Genomic DNA, 19,130 nt, shown 5'->3' with positions numbered 1-19,130 from the left:
CAAGACAAACATTTTGGTCTCTTATCAGTAAGTGGGCAGTGATGGCACCTGCCTCACGAGAACCAGAAGCAATTGTTTATCAAGAGTCAGTAAGAGTAGAATATACTCAGTAAATGTTGGCCCTAGATCCAGTTCCACATCTATTGATCTGAGAGCTTTCTGCTGATCCAGACTAGCTCCCCCAGTCCTCCCTACCACCCAGCTTCCAAGAGATTTGAATGGCTGCCCCCCTATGAACAAGGTTGCTGGGCTGAGCGGAGTCAGGAGAAGGGGAAGTGCTACCCTGACACTGTCCTAGTGCCTTACAGGGAACCCAGCCCCTAAGCAGGCCTGCTGGTTAAGACCATCTTCCTGGCCGGGACGCCCACGGCTGGCCATCTCCCCCACAGAGGCCCCACCCCTCTGCTCCCTGACTCCCACCCCACACAGGCCACAGTCCAGGAGGAAGAGCATCTTCTTACGGGAACACTGGAGAGAGACATACCGCTGGGAAGGGCATTCAGACCTGCACGAAGGGACACGGAAGATGGGGAAAGGGCACATTAGATATCTCCTCCAGGAAGCCTTCCCTGATTGACTCCTTCTAAGTTCCTATGCCATTTCCTTTGCTTGAGATTAAAGATTCTGATCTCCCTCCAAGAGAGACAGACCCTTCTGGTGCTTTCTTCAGGAATGGGGATGGCTCAGTGCAAACCATCCCCACTCTTGTCCCCACCTCCACCCCCACTTTTCTTATGGTAGATTGCACACATTGGGTAGATAGATCCATGTCCTCTATACCCATGACTTCATTGTCCCAGCACCTTTCCACAGCTGAGCAGGTAGCCTGACCCTCCTCTGCCAGTTCCTCAGTGCTCCACCGGCAATGCAGCATGCAAAACAGCTAGCAGGAAGCAAGCAGCTGGGCTGCAGCTAATTCCCTTCTCCTCCCTCCCCTCTCCATCCCTTTTTCTCTGGGAGCCTGGCTCGGTCTTTCCCTCCCCAAGGTAAACACTGCTAGCTGGTGGAGCCCCCCCTCCACCCTCCCCTCAGTGGGCTGGGGACAAGGGCAGGGCCATAGTGCACAGATGACAGATGGCAAGGCCCAGGAGGGGGCTGGTGCCTCTCAGCCACGCCTCCCTGTCCCTGACCACATGCGCCTGGCCCTCCTCCTGTGGCTGCTCCCCCTCCCACTAACCCTAATGATGTTTTCCCTCCTCACTCCAAGCCCACTCCCTACAGTAGCTTCCAATCCAAACACCTGGCGGGCTGGCAGCCCCAAGGTTTATTCATTCTCTCTGGCACCCAGATAAATGCTTGGGCCACCCTGGACCTTGAGGCTGTCTCTGCTCCAAGCTTCGGTAAGAACTTTCAACTCAGGAGACAGATGGCAAATGAAGACTGTTTTTGGAATGCTCAGGACATGCACAATGGACTCCAGGAGGCAGGGTCCCCAAAAAGCCAAAGGGGCAAGACTCCCTGACTCAAAGCCCTCCTCCATTTCCCTGCCCACAGGCCCACAGCCTGGCCCATACTGCCACACCTGTAGAGGCTTTCCTGGAGGGTAGAGTTGTATTTGGAGATGGAGAAGCTGTGGACAAGATCCCTATGGGCCACCTCGGTTGTCCGGTAAGCACTGTAAGAGAGGGGAGCAAAAGAAGAATGAGCCCCCTTGAGACAAACTGCCCTCCTTCCCGGTGCCCCAGAGGCATCATAGTCCTGCTGGCAGCGACCAGAGGTGGTTAAGGCCCAATACACTCAGTTCCCACCCACGGTCCCCAGGAGCCCTGTGCACTCGCCTGATAGCGGAATTAGCACCCCCTGGGAACTTGTTAGAAATGCAAATTCTTGGGTCCTCGTAACCCTAGACCCACTGAATCAGAAACTCTGGTTCTATATTTTAGCTGGTTCTCCTCCGGGTAATTCTGATTCATATGCAAGTTCGAGAAACACTAACCTGGCCCTTTTCTAGCCAAACTGTGATCCACGGGCCAGCAGCAGTAGGACCCCAAACCTGCTGAGCCAGACTCTGCATTTTGAAGATCCCCAAGTTACGGCTTTGCACGTTAAAGTCTGAGCACCTTGCACTTGCCTCCTGGATCTCAGACCACAGTGCACATAAGAATCGCCTTGGGGCATTTGTTAAGCAGGTTTTAAATCCTAATCCAGAGATTCTGATTTTGGGGGTGCATTTTAACAATTCTGATGGGGTTGATCTATGGGCCACCATCAGTGTGGCACTTCTGTGCATTTCTAGAACACGGTGTGCCCTTGCATGAGAGTGTGCCTTTTGCGTGGGCTGTTCCTCTCCCTAGGGGCTCCTCCGTTCCCTGCCCTCCGCCAGGTGCAGTCAGGTGCCCTCTGTTGCGTGCCTACAGCGCTTCTCGCAGATCCTTATCCTCACACATAGCACCGTGCTGTGGTTATCGGGTTAAGCCTCTCCCACCAAACACCTTGTTGGAGGTTCTCCAGGGGCAGGGATCTTGTCAGGGTGCCACATGGTCTCTGGCCCATATCAAATCTCAATTGTGTTCTTTGAACAAATGACACTATCTTCTGAAGCCCAAGGGAGGCTCCGATTTGCATAAGGTCGCAGGACTCAGTGATAAAAGATATTCTGACTTCTTCCAGCCAGATCCCCCAGATTCCCCTCTCCCAGGTCGGAACTCTGCAGCAGAGGTGAGAGCGGAGGGCAGCATCTAAGTCCTAGCCTCTGAGCCCTGGTCTTCAGGTGCTTCTTCTGCAGAGAGTCTGCACTGACAGCCTAAACCCTCCTCGCCACAACCTCACACACATTGGTGAACCCCAAAACTCAGACCAAGAGGAAAGATGGACTTGGCAATGTGGCCTGGAAACAAGGGGAGCACAGGGGACTGTTTCAAAGGGGAAGACTGTCATAATCCTGCTCCCCGCTCCTCCCACCAGCATCTGCTTTGGTGTAAAATCTTTAGAGCCAAAGATTTTAAGACTTTGGCTGGCCTCAGCTGCCCCTCTCCATCCCCCTTTGATGAGGTCCAGCTCAAGCCACAGCTGCTGTAGCTCAGAGCCTGAGCCTCTAGCTCCCAGCTGTGAGGACAAGACAAGGCCTGTCCGAAGCCCTACCTGCTCCCCAACAGGGCCACCATGATCATTAAATGTGATCACGGACACAAGGCCGCTTTGATGCAGAGATCATGCAGGACTGTGCTCCTACTGCATGTCTACAAATCATGACATTGGCCTCATGAGGAACACTTGCTCCCAGACTTCGGCTCCTAGGGCCACTGTCCCTTTGAATAACTCAAGAGTGACCTGAGCTAGGGCCTCCACCCTGGTCCTCAAGAGTCCTTTTAACAGGAGTTTCCCATGATGAGCCTGAGACGCCCTTGCAAAGAGCACAAGACATCCCTGAAGCTGGGATCCCCGGCGCGGGGAGGGGAGGAGGTTTACCTCACGAAACCCAGCTGCTGGCAGGTCTTCTCCGAGTAGGAATCATTCCAGCTGTCACTGCAAATGGGAAGCCACTGGTGGGAGGACCCAGAGTAGACTTGAAGCAGAGACTTGTCCCAGTCAAACCTCACTGCCGGACAAGAGAAGGGCAGAGCAGGTCTCAGTACCCGGTTCTTGAGCAATGTACCGAGTAAGGCTCTGAGATGCTCCTGTCCTGAGTCTCAATGCAGGTCTTTGGAGTAAAATCGCTGAGGCCTGGGGAAGGTCAGGGAGCCAGACCCAGGAGGTAATGATCACCAGCCAGGGCTCAGAAGCCCCGGATGCTAAGGAAAGGCAGAGCCAAGGCAGGGGCGGGGGGCCAGGCAGAGAGCTCTCTATGCAACAGACCCCAAGGGACTGTTGCTGGGAAAAGGGGTGAGCACTGCCAGGAGCCATCACCCCAAGGAGGCAGTGACATGCCCGAACAAGAGAGTGAGGAGGGGAATACAGGTTATGATCGGACCACGTGTTCAGTCACAGAGAGATGTGGTCATGGGCAATGACACACAGGTGAAAGGCCTCCAAAGACACCGACATGATACTGGACACAGACAAGGCACCAAAAAACCACCGAAGATCAGAGCTCAAAGAGATCTTTGGGCTCACCTAGGCCAGCCCTTGACAAACTGACCTTTATGAAACCATAGGGGTGCCAGGTCAGAGGTCACCTGCTGGGCAAAGACGAGGGACATGTAGACCGGGCCCTGGACCCCACGCCTGCCTCCAGCCAGAGTAGCTGTATTTTATCTGATACTCAGGAGCGGTCAAATTCTGAAAACCCACTAATCTTGTTCAGTTCACTCGTTTCAAATTTGGAAAATGAAGCCCAGAGAAGGTAAGTGACTTGCCCGAGTCACACAGCACTCAAAGCCAGTTTCAGACCCCAGTCTACTATGACTAGAAAGCTCCGACTCTCTGTCCATTGGCTCCCATGTGAGCTGATACACATTTTTCAGTCACCAGAGTACACACACACACACACAGACACACACCCTCAAGCACACATGCACTCATGCCCCGCGTCCTTACCACAGCCCAGCTCATCACTCCTCAGCTTACAGTCCACGACCCCATCACAGCGCACAGCATGGGTGGGGCAGCTCTCCACCGGCTCCTTGTACTTGATCCCCGTGTGGCCTCGCCAGAAGTAGACTGGAAAACAGTGAAGCAGACAGCTGGGTCACCGCCAGCCCCGGGAGACAAGACACTAAGCAGCCCGAGGCCCTGGGGGTTCGGAGACACCGACCTGCAATCCCTCTCGGACTCTGGGGCTCTCTTCCCCCATCTGTATGGAGAGAAAGGCTGCTCAGGAATGCTCCAGAACGCTCTGGAAAGCTCCTGCAAGCAGGGCAGCACCAGGCAGACTCGAGCAGCCCCCCAGAGAGAGAGAGGTGGGGAGAGAGGGAGGGAGGTGCAGAGGTGGGCACTGGAAGCTCCAGTGCCCTACATTGGCCAGAGTGGCAACCAGAGAAAGCCCTCCTCCAGAATCCCAGAGCCAGCCTCTCAGAGCCCCCCTGGCATCCCGTCAACCCTGTGCTCTGTGGGTCACAGCAGAGAAATTTCTGTCTCCACAGTCCATACACACAAGCACTACCCATGCTGTCTTCTCAAAGGCTGGTCTTTTGGTCCCAGAAGCTCCTGGATCTTCATCCTCCCTCTCCCCTAAACAAGCAATGTCCTCTTTGCTCAGCTCTCGCCCCATTGTTTGTCTTTATGCCTTAAAATGTCTGTCCTTTCAAAGGGCAAATTGAGGTGGCTGATTCCCAAGACCCCAGGCTTTACAAACTATGCGTGAAAGTCAGCCTCGTGACCCCCTCTGTCTGGAACAGTAACCTCTTCTCAAGCTAGGATCCCTTCCCTCCTGCCTGGAGACACCTTGCCTTGGGTGCCCAAGAAACCTGAGTTCTAACTCCTTGCACTGCCCCTCATCCTCAGCCTGACCCCCGCTGGCCCTACCATGCACTCGGGCACCCATGGTGAAGGTCACCCTATGTGTCTGCCCCTTGCAGACCCGGACACCAATGCCACCTAATGTTTTGCACTTGTCCCTCCTGGAATGCCCGCAGAGCCACCATGCAAGGGTCACCTTGACAGTCAGTGGATGCCAGGACGCGTTGTGAAACCACACTGTGATTATAACTATAACCGGGAGGCCACCCTTGGATGCCATCTCATCCCTCCATGGGTTGGTCATTCCTACTGCTCCGAGGACTGCCAGGGGTGGGAGGGGCAGGAAAAGCAGAGCAGCGCATCCTGGCTGGAGGTTCACATGGACACCATGTGGCAGGCACTGTGCTGAGGCCTTTATGTGCATTGTGACAATGATGCTAGCACCTTGTCAGGCAGGTGGTGGGACCCCGAGGCTTGGAAAGTTAATTAATTTGCTGCAGTCACACAGCTGGCAAGTGGCAGAGCCAGGATGCTATGGGGGAGCCGTGCCGTGCCCTTAACCAGCTCGCTACCTCCTCCCGCGTCATGCTCGTCTTGGAGCAGCCTTGCCAGTCCTGGTTTCCGTACACTCACGCACCTGGCTCCTCCCCACACTGTGCTGCCTCTTGAACAGAAGCCTTCCCCGCTAGCCTGGTCTTTGAAGCTCTCTACCTTGCAGCTCAGCCTTACCCAACCAGGCAGACAGACCCCAGGTCCCTAAATACTCCTTTCCTCTGTGGCTAAGCAGTTCCCTTCCTCCTCCCCGGGCTGACCTTGCCACGGCCCCCTACATTTCCCGCAGCTGCGTATCCCACTCAGATGCTCTCCCATCTTCCGGGCCATCACCTGACCCTTCACGAGCTGGTCTCTGCCACCCCGGCCCACATAGCTGTCACCTCTTCTCGACAGTCACATTTGGCCTCCCCTCTGCAGAGAGCCCTGGGCCATGTCCTATCTTTTCCAAAGTGTGTGTGTGTTTGGATGGAGGGTGGGGAGGGGGGTGAGGAGGCCTGAACCCTAGAACCCTTTATCCCATTGTCTGGAAATACCCCAGAGACTTTCTATAATCAGTGCTCATATTTTTTTTCTAATAATTAGCATTTATAGATTTTGTGCCAGGCACTGTGCCATTATGTCATTTACGGCTCGTAACCCAGTGAAGTCTTTATGAGAGCTGACTGGGCATGTGCATAGTCAAATGCACTGAATGAAAGAAATCCCACTCGAGGATGCAGAAACTGAGCCCAGAGTGTCTAACTCTCCCAAGCAAGATGGGCAGGAAGTAGCACCAGTGCAGCCTGAGCCTGGTTCCCCCAACCTAGCTGCTCAAAGGGCCTGGAGACACTGTGGTCCATGGCCTTTCGCAGGAGTGTCTGTGGGGCACAGTAGCCAGGCGAGTGTGTGTTCCCCACTCCTGGCTCCCTGCTGTGTGCCCCCATCCGGGGACCCCACCCCACCCCACCATGACCAGAACCTTCCCCCGGTCCCTCCCTTGAACTCACGGAGAATGATGAGTGACACCACGAGGGCGATGAGGAGGAGGACACATCCGATGAGCGGCAGCCGCTTCTGGCCCTCCTGCCAGGTGAACTTGGGCAAGCCGATACCTAGGAGTGGCCGCAGCAGGGGGTGGTAAGGCCATGGGTGAGGGGTCTGGCACAGAGGAGGAGGGGGAGGGAGGCAGGCTGGCCTGGGAGGGCCCGTTAGGACCGCTCCACTCAAGGATATGGCACCACCCCGACCCCCGACAGCTCCCTTAGCTGAGCATCTCCGACGGGCCAGCCGGGCACTTGCGAGTGTCCTCCGGTGGAATTCTCACAGCAACCGTGTGAGCTGGGTGCTGTTGCCCTCATTTTATAGGTGGGGAGACGGAGGTTCACGAAAGTTAAAGAACTTGCTCGAGGGTGCTGGACTAGTGAACAGCAGGGCGGGATGTCCCATGAAGTGTGCCTCATGCCAGAGGCCACCACACCAGAGTGCCTCACCAACCCTTGCGAGGGCAGGACGGTGAGAGGGGCCCCAAATATGGGATCCTCGGCCTGGCCAGTTTGTATGGTGATGGTGGGGACAGTCTGAAGTCTATGACAGGCAGAGGGCAGCGCTGAGATGGGCAGAAACCCTGTTTCATCAGGGGCAGAGCCAGCCCCAAGGCCCATCCAGCAGCTCTGGCTTCCAGCAGCTGACCCAGGTAGGCCAGGTTGAAAAGACGGAGGTGGAGAGTGCCTGCCTGGTCAGAATTTCCTCCTTCCCTCCTCTCCCCATAGATGGGCCCAGGATCAGGACCCTGCTCCAGGGCAGACCCCTGCCTCCCAGCACATCCACGGGGCAGCCTAAGGGAAGGACTCCAGTCTCCCGCTAGAGTCCTTGCTCTTGAAATCCGCACTCTGACTCACACTGCGCAGCCTCCAAAGTCACAGCTGCTTTGTTGGTCCTGGTTTCTTCTCCCCTACCCCATTGGCCCCAATTTTCCACTGTGTTGGGCCTGCATGTAATGGCTCCTTTCTGCCCCCCACCTCCCCAGGCCCCCCTGACTACTCCCCCTGCTTCCCACACATCACTAGCCAAGGGATAGAGGAAGAGCAGGGAGTGCCAACTCTGAGATTTCCTCCCCACCCGTCACCTGCTTCCCCGTTCCTCTCCCTCCCCTGCAGTGTCCCCCCTTACCTGTGCTCTCCTCGGTGGCTCTGGTGGCTGGCGCTGACCTGGCAGGAGATGCCCGGATGGGCACGGCCCCCACTGGTGTTGCTCTAACAAGGTACACTCTCGTTGGAGAGGATGTCGTGGAGGCTGACCTGGCAGACGATGACCTGGAAGGGGAGGCCCGGGCTGGAGTTCCCCGGGCTGGGGACGCCCCGGCTGGAGACGTCCTTGCTGGAGATGTCCTGGCTGGGGAAGCATTCTGAAAGCAGAGTGAAGGGTATCCCTTAGGCTGCTCCCCTGAGGACCCACCCAGCTATCAGCCCAGCTGAGCCAAGAGATACATGCTCTGGGGCAAGCAGCTAGGTGGGGAGCAAACCGCCCCTGCCATCACCACTGCCATCACCTCCTCACCCTGGCAGGGAAGCAGTTGAGAAGAGAGTGTCCCGGGATGGAGTGCAAGTTCAAAGAGCCTGCACTTGCCAGCTCCCTACAGTCTCCCTGCATCACAGGGACCTGCGGAGGTGGGCAGAGAGCAGTGGGCCATCTGCCTGGGGCTTGGGGACCCTTGCTTTGGCTACATGTGTCTAGGGACCCTCCTTCTGAGGGTTGCTCAAGATGTAAAAGCTGGTGTGGCAGGACCAAGGTCTCCCTCTGATCAGCCACTGGACCCCTCCTCATCTCAAGAAGAAGGAAGGTGAAAACAGGCTCTCCTGGGAAACCCGGAGGGACCAGTCCTAGTCCCAGTCCCAGCTCTCCCTAGACATACAACTTTGAGGAAGCCACATAAAGAACAAAGATAACTTCAGAGAAAACACTTTAACACTACTGCCCAGGTGTGTAAGGATTTTTAGTGAGAAAGCTCATGCAACTTGCATCTCCATTGGGCCATTGGGACTTGGCTTCCAGGTCCCAGACAAAGAACTCTTTTTCTAGAATCTGTTTGGAAAATAAAAAATTGCTCAAGGAGGTGGGGAGAGTAATCACCCTTCCCTCCCTCTCCACTTCCACACCCCCCACACCCCTGCCCTTTCCTCGTGTGTGCGCCAGATTTGTAAAACCCCATTCTTACTATGAGCTGTCATCAAAAAGCGTGAAAAGCATTGCTTAAGAAAAGCCCTGGCCTGCCTTGTACCCCACCATTCTCAGCAATTCCAGACTTGTCTTGCTCACTCAGACACCTGTATGCACACCACACACACTCACACACACCTGTGCTCACTCACCAATGCATCAGGGAGAGCGGAGAGGCAAAATCGGAAGAAGGTATAGGCTGGGGTAGCAGTCCACACCACTCTTCGACAAGATCCTTAGCCCGACTCAGCTCCAGGGGGAGTGGTTTGTTCATTCAGATTTAACACTCTAATGGCTGGTTATAGAAGACTTTGCATGCTCCAAGGGCTTTGTATGTGTTTACTCACTTAATCCTCAGAACAGAACCACTCCCATTTTGCAGAGAGACTAAGCGATGGGATCAAGCTGTCATAGCCAGGGAGTGCTTCTGTGAGCTGGAGAGCCGGAGTGTGAGTCCAGAAAGCCAGGCTCGGAGGCCAGCTCAACCTTGAGGCATTGCTGCCTCTCTAAGAAGCGACGCCTTATGTAATCCAGCAGCCAGCTGGCCTTAGTCGGCAATCAGGGAACACTGGTCCTGTTTCTCCCTGGAAAGTGGAGCCTTTGGGGTGCTCTAAATCTAAGAGGGAGCAGTCCAGGGAACGAACAGGAGTGGCAGGGATGGTGAGGACAGCGCACCTGTGCTGGGGGCACAGTCAGCAGGGCTGTGCAGAGGGGGCAGGCTCTGGACCCCTGGCACCTGTTTCCATCCCTCATCTGCCACCGTGCTTAACACTGGACACGATTAGGAAGCAAACCAGTTCAGGAAAAGCCCTCATTGTTAGAACACCAGCCCAAGTCAACACCATCATCCCTATCAGGCAGGGGTTTGGATTTAACTTTTTATTTTTATTTTATTTATTTATTCATGAGAGACACAGAGAGAGAGGCAGAGACATAGGCAGAGGGAGAAGCAGGCTCCCTGTGGGGGGGCCCGATGCGGGACTCAATTCCAGGACCCCGGGATCATAAACTGAGCCAAAGGCAGATGCTTAACTGCTGAGCCACGCAGGTGCCCCTGGTTTTACTATTTTTAACTCTCTTTTCTAAGAGTCAGAAGGAACTGATTTGGTCACTGCCTCATTGTTCTGGAGGTCGCAAAATGAATTCAAGGAGGAATCTCAAGTCTCTGGCCACACTCAGCTTAGTACGGGCAGGGACCAGGACCCATTACTCCAGGGAGTTACTGGGGTTAATTAATGGATATGGGTAAGAGATCCAGGTGCTTGGGCCAGCCAAGCAGGGACACAGTTGTGTGTGTTTAGGGATCTGAAGGGCATGCAGCTGACCCAGCTGGCCCAGAGCTCAGATTCCCCTCTCACCCCCCCTATCTAGAGACTAGATCTCCAGAAGGGGAAAACAGATGAGCCCCCAGATGCTTCAAGGGGAGCAGGACTGGGGTTGGGGGCAAGGAGAGGCAGAGAGGAAATGCTGAAATATAGCATGCATCAGCCGACAGCACTGGCTTTGGAGTCAGGCAGATCCAGGGCACCATCCTACCTCCAGGTGTGTCACCTCGGGCAGGACACTTAACCTTCCTTTTTCTTTTTCTTAATTTGTAGAATAGGACTAATGATCTTGAGGATTCAAGGAGGTAACACAGAAAATGTCTCACCTGGGTCTGGCACACAGCAGCCAGGCGGGAAATGAGAATCTCCCTCCACTTTTGCACTGGCCCACACAACACCCACCTTGCTGAGATTTAACAGCCATGGGCCTTACCGATGGGCCGAAAGGTGGGAGCTCATCTTAGAGAAAAAAGAGGGTGCTAGACAAAGGCCAGACTAAAGTCCTTCAATGAGAGAGACAAACCCAGGCTGTGTAGAGCCTGTGCTGGCCACCAATGGTGGCCCGAGCCTTGGCACCTGCCTAGGACCCTGGCTAGCATCAGGCATGTCAACTAGCCTGCCAGCCTTCCCTCCCTGCTATGCTCACACTACAGGCCTTTCCCACCCTTGGGGGCAAATTCCCATTACACGATGCAAGAAAATGGTAATAGCTCACCATATATGGTACTTTAGAATGACAATAAATTTCCATGTCTGTGGTCTCACAAGGTCCTCACTCCAACCCTGAATATTTTTAGAAGCCCCTTTTACAGATGACAAAACCAAGGTGCAAGGCTCAGATTGCTTAGAATCACAATCAGGATTCTTCCCCAAGCCTGTGTGTGTGGGTCCCCTGCCTTCTCAAGTCAGCAGCAAGAGCCCCCGACACAGTCTTCTCCTGGCACCCGTACACAGGGTGCTCCTTCTGCATTTGTGACCTTGCCTGAGAACTGGGGCCTGGGGCCTTACAGGCTGGGAGTACCATGGGGAGCCCGGCGATAAGGCCAGTGGTTCTACAGTGATCTCACTCTTGTGGAACTTTCTGGTGGGTCCCATGGCCTGCCAAGATTTGATGGAGCCTGGGGACGGGAGAGGCCCCATGCCAGGTAACAAGCTCAGTCTACACCAGCGGGTGACTCTGGGCCTGTGGCTCCACCTCTTCACACTCCCAGTTTCCTCATCTGTAAGGTGAGCCAGTCACCTGCTTCATAGCACTGGAGTGATAGGTGCTGTATGTACAGTAAGGACTCAGTGCCCATTAGCAGTGACAGTGGCTGGTCATCTGTCTGTTAAAGATGCTGGACTTTAAGTAGAAAAATCTGTGTTCAAATATGACTGCGTGAATTCCTGAACGGTCTGCCCTGGGCAAGTAAAGGGAACGCGTCTGTCTCAATGTGCGTGAGATGGGGATGACCTTGCCTCCCTCCCCCAGATAACTGCAGGATAAACATGGAAGAACCTGGTCCGCAATTGTGTTTCACATCGTAGCAAAGGCCGAAGCCCAGTAGGGACTTAGCTTGACCCCATTTCGACCTTATCACAGCATTCTATGGGAGGTATTGTTAACCCCATTTTATGGATTTTGAAACTGAGGTCCCAGGAGGTTAAGAACATACCCAAACCCACCTCTCAGGTAAGTGACAGGGCTCGAATCCTGCCCAGGCAGGATCTGGACCCACAGTATCACGAGTGTCACCAGTAACTTCCTTCACTTCCTTGAGGCTGACAGCGTGTGAAGAGCTTCCACACCCATTATTTCCTGGGATCCTCATGGGGTCTTGCTCGCAAACTGGGCAGGAACTATGGCCCCTGGTTTATTCTTGAGGAAACCGGGGTAGGGGACCAGACAGCATGCCTAGAGCCCCTGAACCAGTTGGTGGGCTTGTGGGGACTTCCCACAACCTTCTGATTTCACATTCAAGAGCTCAGGCTGTCCCCACTGGAGTAGGACCCCAGGGCCCTGGTCCTGGTGCCACTTCACCAGGGCAGGAAAAAGGGACCTGGGATGGGCTGGTGGAGGCCCAGCAGGAGGAGGTGGGAAGGCTGGGGGAGGCTGAGCAGTGGGAGGGAGTTAGATCAGAGATGTGGGGGGAGGGCGGCTTGGTGGAAAGCTCAGGGCAGCCAGAAAGGCACAGGGGTCTCCCAGCCTTCCTTGGCCAAGCCTTTCCCCAGTGCTTATCCCACCACACGAAGGTCTCAACATGCGTACCCATGGCCTCGGCCCCCAAGGAAGCGGGGAGAAGAGTCCCTGGGGAGGTGAGCTGGGGTCTGGGCAGGAGACTCCCATGGGTCCCTCTACCCGGAGTCTGGAGAGAACTAGGGCATGTAAAATGCGACCGATCTTGGGCTCAGTACCCAAGGGTCTAGGAGGGGGTGAGTCATCCTCAGCCAGTCTCTAAAGCTGCCACCTTAGCCTCAGCAGCCTGTGAAAGCCCTCCCAGGTCTGGGGGACAGGGGCAGAGGTGGGGGCATGGAGGGGAGGCTGGGCCTTGGGGGTAGACAGGGCCCCAGAGGCCTCAGTAGAGCAAGCACTCTGGTGTCAGAGCTGGTGGGAGGCACATGCAGAGGTTTGGGCCTCAAAGACAAGGCAAAGAGACGAGGCCTGACCCCAAGTTCCCCATGAGAGCTGCCATGTGGGAAACCCTGAATCCCAGCAGGATGGACGGGCAGCCCCAAGACCAGAGGAAGGCAGCCTCCATGGTGAGGCCGTCTGCTCCATCCCCCTGACTCTGAACCTCAATCTGAAGCATCGCAGGACGCTGAGAAGAGCTCCGATTTTCCAGGACCACTAGAATAGGTTCCACAGCTATTCTTTACCCATTTCATGGCCTGCCACCCCACCTGCTGGAAGTCCCTCCTCATGTCTAACCCATTATAGCAGTAACTCATTTCCTTTCCTCAATTCTTAGCCAGCAGCTACTGAGATTCCAGCCGCCCTCCTGGTGGCCTGGCCTCACCCTCAGAGCAGATGCCTCCAGTAGGTGGGAAAGAGGGTGGGAGGACACTTTGTGCCCAGAGCGCCAGGATCCAAGGGGCTGAGCCCAGGCCAGAACCAGCCCAACTCCTGGCCTTCGCCAGTGAGCAGAAGACCCAGCAACGGAACTCAGATGACCCACTCCAGGCTCCCCACGACCCGCCTGCAGGCGAGAGGCTCCTCAGCCTGTCTGGGGGCAGATGGACAGGGCCGAGCCAGAGGGTGGGTGACTCTGGGCCACTTCCCTGACCAAGCACTGCCCTTCATTCTTTCCTGGCCCTGCCTCTCCTCCCCGCCCCAGGCCCTAGAGGGTGGTCTCTGGGGTCAGCCCCTGGGGTAATCCGTGGTTTCCCGTGGCAGAGCCTGTCCCGTGGGCCCTCACCTGCTGGGGGATGGCTGTGAGAGGACAAGGACCCCCGTGGCCCTGCCCTTGGTGTCTCTCCACGTCCTGCCAGCCCAGCCAGCCATGCCAGGGAGGAGGGGGTCCTCTGCTGCACTGTGCCCTGTGGGAGCCACCTCAAGGATGGCTCAGTTTTGTGGCTTCTGCCAAGGATTGAGCTCCGGGCTTTGCTTAGCGACTGTGCTCCAACCACAGGAGGCGGCCTCGACTCTGGAATAGAGGCACCATGGCTGCTCAGAGCCCACAGCAGGCAGGGAGAAGAATCTAGTAAAGGGCTCCTGTGGGAACGTCCACCCAGGCAGCAGCAGCCATAACGCAACTTCAGGACCCAAGGGCAGGTCCACCAGGGCCCATTCAAGTCCAGTCAAAGCTGGCAGGGCCTCCCTCCTCTGCCCTGCACCATCCCTTCAGAGAGCCTCCACCCCAGGGCAGGCTGGGCACATCACTGGCTGCCAGGGCTAGAAGGATCTTGAAAACCCTCTAGTTGTAGTTCCTTTAGCCTACTGATAAGGTGATGAAGGCCCAGAAACGCAATGCAACTAGTCTAAGGGCACACAGCCAGTTGAGGGCAGGGCCCAAAACAGAACCTTCTGGCTCCTGACCTCGGGCTGCTGCACATCACTGTGCTCTCCCAGCACCCTTTACCAGGCTCCAGTGGGGAAGGACTCCCCACCAGACTTAGGCCCCTGTGGCAGCTTCTTTCTCCCGGTGATCCTGAGTATCAAGGATGTTCAGGATGGGGGGCAGAGGCAGGACCCTAGCCTGGCACCCCAGCCTCCCAGGCTAGGCAGGAAGAGATGCCCCAGTCCCCAATAGAAGCACCAGGAAAAATCAGGAGCTTCCTTGGGCAAGACCTAAGTGGGCCCTGTGCCTGTCAGGATGCTGGGGAGCCCATGGGCCATGGTAGGGGAGCCCTGAACCCATCCCACTGTGGATGGGACTGTGCTTGAACTGGCCTCCAAGGAACTGATCTGAACTGGGACGGAGTGGATCATGCTTCTTTTCCTTCCTCCTCAGCCCAGGCTTCCTTGGACCTCTAGGTACACACGGCTTCCTCCTACTCCCCCCTCCCTGAACCCAGAGAAATTCCACAAATGCAGTCTCCCCTCAGAGCACAGCCAGATTCCCCAGCACCCCCTTCCAAACTGGGAAACCCCTGGAATCAAACTGGGCTCCAGACAAGAAGCCAAGCGGAGGCCTCCCCTGCAGCAGGCTTGGGAGGCCAGGGGAGTCTTGCTTCTGCTCCCAACCGTGCATGACCTTAAGGACAGTTGTATCCCTCTCCGGGTTTCTGCTCCCTGACCTAAAAAAGGAAGGGAGCAGACAAATTGGCTGTTTTCAAGCAGGGTTCCCAGAGCATTAGAGGTTCCATGGAAATACCTCCGCGACTATTGTAGCAGGGAAAGGGCTTGGAGTCCTTCACCCCACTTCAGACAGAGGAGATCCACTTCACAGTTGTGTACAATGGGCTCTACATACGGTTTCATTTGACAAAAGAGGCTGCTACAAAGGACTTGAAAATTGCCAGCCTGGGCGAGCACTGAAGTTCCTTCTAGTTTACAATGATGCCTCATGAAAAAGCCTCGGGGAATCCCTCTTAGACCAGACTCAAAACACCTCCTTGTCCATTCATTCGTGTGTTCATTCATTCATTTGTCCATTCATCAAAGAGGTTAAAGAACACCCAGGACTTACTGCTGCCAAGCAAATAACCTTTGATCACCCAGGGTCTTGCTGCCTCAGTTGCTGCCCCCACCCCCCATGTGCCTTCTGTGCCAACGCTGGGGAAGTGACACCGTTCAGGGCTGGTACATAATGGAGGTTCCCTGGACAGTCCTATCAGAGGAGCCACACTCCATGAGGTCCTGCCAGGGTCCCGACAAAGACCCCCAGGTTCCCCGTGATGGCTTCCCTCGTGCTTCCCCCCCAGCACCCTGGCCACCTGGCTGGGCACGGTCTACCACCGCTGTTGCCGTACCAAGAGGAAGTTGTTTTGCCAAAACAAGACACTTAAGCTAAGTGGCTATTGTTACATCAGCCGGCCTTCCCGCCCAGCACCCAAACCTGGAGCCCCGTACACACACTCCCACACATTCTCATTCACATTTGCCAAGTCACAGGGACAATGCAGGGGGAGGCAAGGAGGGATGGGCCAGATGGAAGGTTGCCCAGCACCAATGACAACATAAAACACAGAGGTCTCAGGTGAGGGCAGCATCCCTGTAGGGCCAAAGGCCAGGTGCCAAGGGTCCTGAGGGAGCCTGCACTATGGGGTCAAAGGCACAATGACCTGACCCCATTGGTTGGCTATCTTAGGAACCTGCCCAGCCCCTGCAGGGGAGAGTACCTCATCCTGAACCAGCCCTGGGTCTGCCAACCACTCTCTGGTCCACGACCTCTGAGGTCTTTGACTAAGTGAGAACCTGCTCTATTATAAGAAGACTCGGTCTACAATGGATTGCTGCTTTAGCAGTGGGTCCATCAGTCTTTCTTTAATAAGCATTGCACTTCTGTAAGCATTAAGAATGTGAGGCCTATGGAAAACAACACAAAACACACACTACTATTCAAGAACAAATGTCCTATTCAGGGTGGCACACCTGCAATCCCATTCCATGTAATTCCAAAGACTGTCATGGAACCAGAAAGGGACCTGGGGGTGGAGCGGGAAACAATTTGTCCAACCCTCATTTTTGGTAGGTGGAAAAGCTGAGGCATGGAGAGATTTGTCCACATCATTAGAGGAGTCAGGGCTAGACCCTAGATGATGATAGGAGGAGGAGAAGGAGGAGGAGGAGGAGGAGGATAATCTGAACGCTCTGTGACTCTCTCTCTCTCTCTCTCTGCCAGATGCTATTTAAAAAGGGCCTCATAACTGAAAGTCACTAGGCTAAGGCTCCTTGAAGTTGACACTATCTTTATTCATTTTACAGATGAAGAAATTGAGGTACAAAAAGGTTGATTTGCCCAAAGTCACAGGTGACCTGGAACTTGGTCAGTGTTCTACCCATATCATGCAGCTTCTCCTTCGAAGACAGAGAAGCTTTCTCACCTCCTGTCCAAGGTCCCCCGTGAAGACCCAACCAACTCACACAGGAGCTTCATCAGGCTTAAGTCCCTTGCCCACCATCTTCCTCAATACTTTATGGAGCCAAAGAACCAAAACCACAATGTACATCTGTCTGCCATGAAGCCCTCGGAGAGAAGGCATGGCCATAGACAATCAGTTTCTCCCAATCCCCCCTTAACTGGCCTGAAGAAATCTACAAAGAACCCCAGACAGCTCTCCCTGCCCCGACCCGAGGCTCACTATCTTGAAAGTTCTGCCTTAAACAAGGGGATGAATTTCAGAATCTTAAATTAGGAAGTAGTGGTTTAGTTCTTTCACTCCAAAGTAAGTTAGGACGGCCTCCCAGAACGAATATGGTGCCCACCACACCACGTAACACTTCTTCCATCAGGATGAAAAGTCTGCTCCCCACTCTGTGCCCCTCTGGTGATCTTCCATGTTGGTCCCTAATTCTGGAAAGATGAGCATCGTAGGCAGATGTCGCCTCCATCACCCTGCCTGGGGACCGGCCTTAACATCCTTTGGACAAATCAGCCCTTCTCCCCATTGTATTTAGAGATCATCAAGTTTAGGCCCCCAGAAAGTCACCAACAAACATGCCCAATGGCTGTGACTGTGAGTTCACCTTCCCCACACCTCAGACAAAACTCTATTCTTCCCTGTGCACTGCCTTTACTGCTCACCAGCAGCTCCAGGAAGCTAGAGGCCTAGGACCAAATGACTTTGGTGAGGTGGAGACAGGAACCCAGGAGAACAGTGCAGAGGTTGGGAGGGAAACCTCGGAAAGAAAAGTCAAAGGGGGCCTGGAACAATGGTGGAAAAGATGGTGGTAAAGGTTGCAGAAAAGTATCTGGGGTTCAGAATGGACCACAAGCCACCTATAAGCCAGCACATAGGCTGAGCTGATCCTTCTCAAACCCAGAGCTGCCCCATCCTTCCCAGAGTCTCTGATTCTACTACTTCAGTAAAGAATAAAAGAAGATGAAGAGAAGTAGAAAGCAAGACCTCAGGAGAAGTTAGAGCACAAGAAGAATGTCCCTCAAGAAAAGAAAGCTGAGGCACAGCTGAACAAAATCTTTGGAAGCCTTTGCGTCTATAACTGTCTTTTCCACAGACAACATCCTAGCTGTTCTCTGCCACCACCAAGAACAGAAGAGGAAAGGAACCTGAGTTGTGGCAGAAGGAATTACGCTCAGACATAAGAATCATTTTCCAAGCATGAATATCGTGAAGCCTGAAAATAAGTGACCAAAGGAGATTGAAAAAAATCCCCTGGAAGATCTTAAAAACAAAGGAAGTCACATTTTCTAAGATGGTTTAGGAGCCTAGTGAAGGGGTTAGCCAAGGTAACCTTGAAGCCCAGCTAGAATGCTAAGTTCCGGTGATTTCTCAAGCCGGCAAAAGTGATGATCTAACAGCATTAATGCCCTGGCCAGGGTGTTTCACAGGCCACAGAGCAGGAGCTCAACATTCAGGCACAGCCCTGTGGTGCTTCCCGACCAGATCCCAAATCCCATCGGCTCCTCCCCGGGGCCCCTCCTGGAAATCGGGATAGAAGGAGGCTGAGCAATCCCAATCCCAAGTAGCTTCAAGTGAGAAAAGGCTCATTCAACTTCCCCCAAAACCTGAGGCATACAGGTGGCCGGGCCCCACCTATCTTGCAGCCCTGCCCCTGCTTCCCCGGCGCTGGGAAGTTCTGGCCCAAGGCCTGTAACCACTCACCCGGCTGCTGTCCCTTTCCATGGTCTCCCGAGGGGTGAGGCTTCTGGGCTCAGCTGATGTCCACAGGAAGATCCATGTTGGCCCCTGTCTTCCCCGGCATGTGGAGAAAAAGGGGGCTGGAAGGCTGAGGGCCAGCCCCCACCAGATGGGGCGGGGAAGCGGGTTGGGACGTGTGAGGTAATCTCAAGTATAAACAACACCACAGAACTAGCCAGACCTGTCCCTCTCCTCTCCTCCGAGGCCATCCCAGTTACTCAGCGAATACCAAATACCAAATACCGGGAGTGTGAAGTTACCTCTACCCCTGAAACTGCCCCCACAGAGTCAGCTATGAGGAAATGAGGGGTTCCAGAATGCTTCTTTCAGAGGGAGCATTCTCAGAGGGAAAAATCCAGGCCCTGTGAAGACCATCGTAGGCCTGTCAACCTGAGCACCTCAAACAGATGCTCCAGCGCCCTCTGAGGCGGGTCTGTGTTTCCACAGGGAACGTCCAAGGCCAGGGACCGGGGCCCC

The 19,130-nt window shown here is 54.8% G+C and overlaps 1 protein-coding gene across 2 annotated transcripts in view; it reads right to left on the bottom strand.

The window, feature by feature from the left end:
- The window catches only part of TMPRSS13 (transmembrane serine protease 13), a 28,289-nt gene extending 9,560 nt beyond the window's left edge, over positions 1-18,729 (bottom strand). Inside the window, exons 1-7 of one of the 2 annotated variants that reach the window (XM_072729668.1) lie at positions 18,618-18,729; positions 8,041-8,275; positions 6,879-6,983; positions 4,477-4,599; positions 3,409-3,538; positions 1,523-1,615; positions 462-505 (exon numbers count right to left, since the gene is read on the bottom strand). In XM_072729668.1, the coding sequence (XP_072585769.1) occupies positions 462-505; positions 1,523-1,615; positions 3,409-3,538; positions 4,477-4,599; positions 6,879-6,983; positions 8,041-8,275; positions 18,618-18,638 (751 nt within the window). In that variant the 5' untranslated portion in view covers positions 18,639-18,729. The remainder of the gene's footprint in view (positions 1-461; positions 506-1,522; positions 1,616-3,408; positions 3,539-4,476; positions 4,600-6,878; positions 6,984-8,040; positions 8,276-18,617) is intronic. The other variant, XM_072729670.1, reaches the window with a different exon arrangement.
- Between the last annotated feature and the right edge of the window lie 401 nt (positions 18,730-19,130).

This window comes from Vulpes vulpes, chromosome 12 (genome assembly GCF_048418805.1).
Source record: "Vulpes vulpes isolate BD-2025 chromosome 12, VulVul3, whole genome shotgun sequence".
NCBI lineage: Eukaryota > Metazoa > Chordata > Mammalia > Carnivora > Canidae > Vulpes > Vulpes vulpes.
The sequence above is the reverse complement of the archived record's forward strand: the minus strand, read 5'-3'. Positions and strand labels throughout refer to the sequence as shown.